General features: G+C 46.0%; 1 protein-coding gene across 1 annotated transcript in view; it reads left to right on the top strand.

Annotated features, from left to right (window-relative positions):
• Window positions 1–6,375, top strand: part of TTC7B (tetratricopeptide repeat domain 7B) — a 397,140-nt gene that overhangs the window by 194,333 nt on the left and 196,432 nt on the right. The window contains exons 10-11 of the mRNA XM_042781492.1: window positions 346–463; window positions 1,864–1,921. Of these exons, the coding sequence (XP_042637426.1) occupies window positions 346–463; window positions 1,864–1,921 (176 nt within the window). The remainder of the gene's footprint in view (window positions 1–345; window positions 464–1,863; window positions 1,922–6,375) is intronic.

The raw sequence follows: 6,375 nt of genomic DNA, 5'->3' as shown, positions 1-6,375 counted from the left end.
TAAGAACTTTTATATAATTCAACTTCTTTGTACCTGACACAGCCTCATTACAGAGCCCATCAGTAAAAAGTAAAGAAGAAAAAGTTAGACCCTCCCACGTAGGAAATGACTTTGAAAAGAAGGCAAATAAGCAATAAGGGAAACGATCAAGGACAAAGCAAGGTGGGGGTCCTCAGAGTTTTCAGAGACCCCACAGAGACAACAGTCACCAGGGTGGAAACGGAAGGTTGGGGAGATACTTGGAAAGTGACTCATGAGAAATCCATGTTGGCAACAGATGCTCATGGGAACTCATGTTGACAATCCTGCAGCTGATGGTTGTTTTTCATTTGTCTCATTTTTCAGTTGGAAGAGGCCGAAAAGTTTGCCAAAACTGTCGTCGATGTGGGAGAGAAAACGTCTGAGTTCAAGGCCAAAGGCTACTTAGCTCTGGGGCTCACGTACAGTCTGCAGGCCACTGACGGTGAGAGGATCCCCACCCCACAGGCAGCTGCCTGGCTGTTGGGCTGGCCTGCCTGAGCAAGTCTCCACAGCAAGTCCCCATAATCCCCTTGTGCCTTAGGAGGGAACACACGCTGGGTCACTCTGTTATGCCGGACTGCAGGGCTCCCAGTGTTGCTGGTCTCTGCTTGGATGGGTAGGAGAAGGGGAGGGAAAGGAGGAGAGGCCTGGGCCCTGGGCACAGGTGCATCAGCCTGGCAGGGCCCATGGTGTGCAGGGGCAGGCACAGCACATCTGCCGTGAGGGCAGGAGAAGCGGGGCCTCAAGACATGACCCATCTGTCAGCCTCCAGCTCTGCGCCTGCCCAGTACTTGGCCTGGCCTGTCATGCGAAGGGGTGTTGGATAGTAGGCCCAGGAACATAGACAAGTTCAGGGCCAGCCACTTCCCGGAAGTTTGCCCTGACTGGTCAAGAACTACCCCTTCTCTGTTTGCACATTTTAAATTTCAGATATTTACACATCCAGTACAGGATGTACTGAGACTGTTGGATGTACTCAGAGTTTTGGTGGAGGGACTTCTGGCTAGAACAGTCTTTATCGTGCTTTGTATACTTAATGAAATTTTCAGTGATAGGCGTGCAGAAAATAGAAATTGATCAATTATTTCCCAAACTGTTACTAGTATTCAACACTTTGTGTGTGAAGTAGACTGCAGATTTACTCCTTGTGTTCACATCGGGGTATTAAAGGTCCTGGCCGTTTCCTTAAACTGGCCTATTCATGACATAGGAACACTGGAGGTGCAGTGGTTAAAACATTCCACTGCTAGCCAAAAGGTTGGTGATTTGAACCCACCAGCTACTCCACGGGAGAAAGATGAGGCAATCTACTTCCATAAAGATTTACAGCCTTGGAAACCCTACAGGGAAGTTCTAGTCTTTCCTATAGTGTTGCTATGAGTCGTACTTGAACTGATGGCAGTGGGTTTGGTGTTTGGTTTATTCATGGCTTCAAACTGGACCCTCAGCCCAGAGTCAGATCCCAGTGCTGGGAGGAGCTCTGAAGGCAACACCATTGGGGCTTGAACCCTTTCATACCATCCCGGTGGAGCCAGTCATTACAAGTCACATGCCCACGCTTTGGGGGACAGATGGGCTTCTCTGTGAAGTTCTTGGCTGGTTTTGTCTTTTAATGGCCTTCATAAGCATGGGGGTATCGAGAGTGACCATCCAGCCTGTTCCATAGTCTGTCCGGTGGGTGTGAGGGCCCAGGCTAAGATTGGGCTTCCTCTCCTCTCTCCAGCAGCGCCTGGCCCAGGGTTGGTTTAAATCTAGGTGAATGGATCATTTTTGTGATGGGTTTTGTGTTTGTCGAAAGCTCCCTGATCTCCCATGCCACTGACTAATTGGACCTTTTCCTAGCTTCTCTGCGAGGGATGCAGGAGGTCCTGCAGAGAAAGGCGCTGCTTGCATTTCAGAGGTGAGTGGGCGTTCATCTTTTCATCCGCCGTATATAATGACACCAAAGTATGATGAGTATAAAAAGAAGGGATATTTATAAAGATTATGTAAACAGTGCTTTACCCCTGGGAGTCTTCCGTCTCGAGCGCTGAACATAGAGCATTAAAACTTCCTGCGTCACTTGTTGCCGTGTGCAATCTACTTTCCTGATCTGTTTACCCGTTCGGGCACATTTTATTCCTTCCTAATCAAGTGCTTTCAGCTAAGAAGATAGACACTTTGTGTGTCTGAGGAGATGGTGCCTTTATTAAAGACATTTGTCATCTGGAAAAGAGGCCATTCTTCTCTAGCCTTTTTTTTTTTTTCAATATGTCAAGCTGCAGATATTGTGTTAGGAAATGAAAAGGCCAGGTTTGAGGACAGTCTCTGAAATTAGATGGCAGGGCAGTCAGCTCAGGAGGCCTCAGGCCCCCGTCCCCACCACGCTCCCTCACGCCTTGTGTTTGTCTGTGGCATCGTGTGAAATTAGCAGAAGGCTTTAGCATGAGATGTAAAACGCTTGAGTGTGACCACGGTCCTTGCCATCCCGTATTTGCTCTCACCTTCCCCCCACACCAGTGCAGTAGACGGGACAGGTAAGGAGGCTGTCTGTTGCAGGTGGGAGACTGAGGCCCAGGAGTTAACAAGAGTCGCCAGCACGATCTAGATACTGAAGTCAGGAGAGAACCCAGGGCTCCTGACTCGAACCCAGTTTTTTTGTATCTACACTGGGAGCCCCGGAGGTGCAGTGGTTAAAGCGCTCAGCTGCTAACCAGGAGGTTGGCGGTTTGAACCCACCAGCTGCTTCGAGGGAGAAAGTTTGCCTTGGAAACCCTGTGGGGCAGTTCTACTCAGTGCTGTAGGGTCACTGTGAGTCAGAATCGACTCAATGACAGTGGGTTTGGTGTTTGATACTATACTGCAGGAGAGTTGGTAGTGCAGCAGTTAAGCGCTCGTCCACTAACAAAAACGTCAGTGGTTCGAACCCACTAGCTGTTTCCCAGGAGAAAGATGAGGCAGTCTGTTTGTGTGAAGATTTATGGCCTTGGAAACCCTGTGGGCCAGTTGTGCACTGTCCTGTGGGGTCGCTGTGAGTTGGAATGGACTTGACAGCAGCGGGTGTGGTTTCGTCTGCTGCTCTGCTCTGATTTGTCCTTGGTACAGGTGTGATAAATCACTCAGATGAAGTCGTGGCCTGAAACCATAGCCCCATGGTGTGAAATCCAGAACTGGTATTGATTCTGTCACCTTAAATATAGCTGAATTATATTGATTTCTTGGAATTGTGGTAGAAAGTTAATTGCTCACACGAAAATTTCATGAGCACCTCTCAGGACCCACTAACCTTTGTTAAAATTCGTTCCTCAGAACTGGGGTTGCCCACAGGCTCGCCATACTGTACACATTCCTTCCTGCCTGTAGGCACTGCCACTTGGTCTCAGGTAGTCTGCGGTTCCTCAGGCTCCTTTCTGTCCGTTTCCTAGCAGGCGGGCCGGGGGCTTCTTCACTCTGCCAGTCTCAGTCTGCTTCAATGGCAGAAAGTCCCGCTGTGCGTCTGCACACACGTCTCCTGGCTCCTTGCTGAGCTGCTGCTGGTGCTCTTCAGCACAGAGTGTGGAAAGCGTTTCTGTGTCAGATGATCTGGAATTTTAAGTTTCCAGTCCTAGTCAGTAACACCCACACGTGGGGTCCCAAGAAAGTGGCCGCCACATCTGTTTCCCTCTTAAATCAGTGCATCGTCCTGGCTCTGCAGAAACAGCCATGGCAGTGGTCTGCCCTGAGCCGCCATCATTCATCACTTCACGTTAGGTAACAGCTGTTCCATTGGCCTGCGTTCCTTTCTGTTCCTTCTGGGCTTAGGCTTTGATACAAAGACATTTTGAAAATATTAGTTCACATGGGAGTAAAGAGTAACAGAATCCCACTAAGTTAAGTGCTTATTGGGGTAGGATAAGAGGTGGAGTTCTGGTAGCATAGTGCCTAAGGCACTTGACTGCTAACCAGAAAGCTGGCAGTTCAAATCCACCAGCTACTCCTTGGAAGGAAGGTTGGGCAATCTACTTCCGTAGTGATACTGCCTCAGAAACCCAAGGAGGGGTCGCTATGAGTTGAGTCCGACTCGACGGCAAATAACAGCAACAACCTAAATGAAACTATGTGTGAAATATAGGATATTTTTCTAGGGAATAAAGTGCTTTTGTTTCCAACACACTCTGACTTGGACGGTAGTGCACACGATCTTCTTCACAAAACTCTTCAAGGGCAAGACTTTAAGAAGATGGCAATGAATTTATCACATTTTCAATGTAACTGAGGATTTTAAACCACTTGGAAAAGTACTTTTTCTACTGTGTATTTTAAATCTTCTCCCTGTATTTCTATTTGTACTATTATTTTGCATTTTTCTTTGGAAAGAGAAAATAAAACAATGTAATTCCAAAAGGAGAAAGAACTGCAGGTCTATCAGGTGGGGATTTTTTTATTTCTTTTTATTTTTTTACTTTTATTGTGGTGAAAACATACACAAGAAGACAGTCACCAACTTAATAACCTCCCCATTTACAGCTCAGGGACATTGATGGCATTTTTCGTGTCATGCCACCATTGTTGCTATCCTATTCCAAAATACTCCACCACCACTGACATAACTCAATGTCCTGAAAACAGAAAACTTCCTTTTCCCCCCCATCCCTGGTCACCACTAATAATATTTGATATATATGTATTTTTTTCCTCCCCCCAACCTATCTAGAAATTTAGCCTCCCCTACCATCACTAGTGGGAGCTCCGGTAGTGTAGTGGCTAAGACACTTGCCTGCTAACCAGACGGCTGGCGGTTCAAACCCACCAGCCACTCCTCAGAAGGAAGGTTGGGCAATCCTACTTCCGTAGTGATACTGCCTCGGAAACCCAAGGAGGGGTCGCTATGAGTCGGGTTTGACTCGACGCACATAACAACAACAACACCATCACTAGTAACCAACAAAAAAAGTTTCCTTGTATGTATAAACCTTTCCTTGACTTTACAATAGTGGATTAATACAATATTTGTCCTTCTGTCATTGATTCATTTCACTGAACATAGTGTCCTCCAAATTCACTCACATTATGCAGTGCTTTGCATTGTTCTTTAGGGTTGCATACTATTCCATTGTGTGTATGTACCATGGTTGGTTTATCCATTCTTTGGTTGATGGGCACTAAGGTTGTTTCCATCTCTTTGCTATTATAAATAGTGCTGAGATGAACATGGGTATGTGTATATCTGTTCTTGTCCTGGCTCTCACTTCTTTAGGATATTTACCTGGTAATAGGATTGATGGATCAAATGGTATTTCTATTTCTGACTTTTTAAGGAATTGCCATATTGATTTCCACAATGGTTGTGTCATTTTACAGTCCCACCAGCAGTGTATGAGAGTCCCAATCTCTCCATATCCTCCCCAGCATTTGTTATTTTCTGTCTTGTTGAACTTTGCAATTAATGCTGGGCTAAGATGGTATCTCATGGTTGTTTTGATTTGCATCTCTCTGATGGCTAATGATCATGAGCATTTCTTTATTTATTTGTTGGCTGCCTGAAATTTTCTTTGGTGAAGTGTCTGTTCATATATTCTGCCCATTTTTTCAATTGGATTATCTTTTTTTTTTTCATTGTGATTTGGGTGAAAATTTACAGAGCAAATACACTTTCCAAATAGCAGATCACATATCCTTTGTCTCATGACATTGACCACAATTTAGCACAGTGCAACATCTCCCCTCCCACTTCCTCCCAATAGTTACATCTTCCCTGTGTCCATCCCTCCTTGCAATCCAACCCCCTGAGCTGTCTCCCTGTGGCTGAGCAGCCCTTCTTTCTCTCATGCTTATTCTTTCCAAGGAGTGTATCTACCTCAGGTAAATGCTCAACTAATATGCCTGTTTATTGTTTGGCTTGAAGCCACAAGCGTGCGTTCAATTCCAGACCTGAAGGGCAGCTAGAGGCCATAGTCTCAGTGGTTCCACCAGGCTCCGTTGGGCCAGCAAACCTGTTTCCCGCTTTTTTTTTTTTTTCCAAATGATTTTGAGTTTTGTTGCACATTGTTCCCTCTGTCTATCCAGGATCTCCTACGAAGATCCTCTTCCAAGTGGTTGACAGTAATAGCCGAGCACCATCTATTTCTTCTGGTCTCATAGTCATGTAGGCTGCAGATCGGATGGTGTACCAGTCACTAGGACTAATTGTTTCCATAAATTTTTTGTTTTCTTCATTCTTCTTGGCTCTGGATGAGGAGAGACCCGTCGTTGCATCTAGATGGCAGGTTGCAAGCTTTTAAGATCTCAGTCGCTACTTGCCACAGTAGGAGGTGGAACAACGTTTTGTGTAGTATGTTATGCCAATTGAGCTTGATGTCCTCTGTGACTATGGTCCCAAGCCCACAGGTTCAACTA

The sequence above is a fragment of the Orycteropus afer genome, unplaced genomic scaffold (assembly GCF_000298275.1).
Source record: "Orycteropus afer afer isolate SDZICR_OR568_19922 unplaced genomic scaffold, OryAfe1.0 scaffold00127, whole genome shotgun sequence".
NCBI classification, from domain to species: domain Eukaryota; kingdom Metazoa; phylum Chordata; class Mammalia; order Tubulidentata; family Orycteropodidae; genus Orycteropus; species Orycteropus afer.
This window is presented reverse-complemented; position numbering and strand designations above follow the sequence as displayed.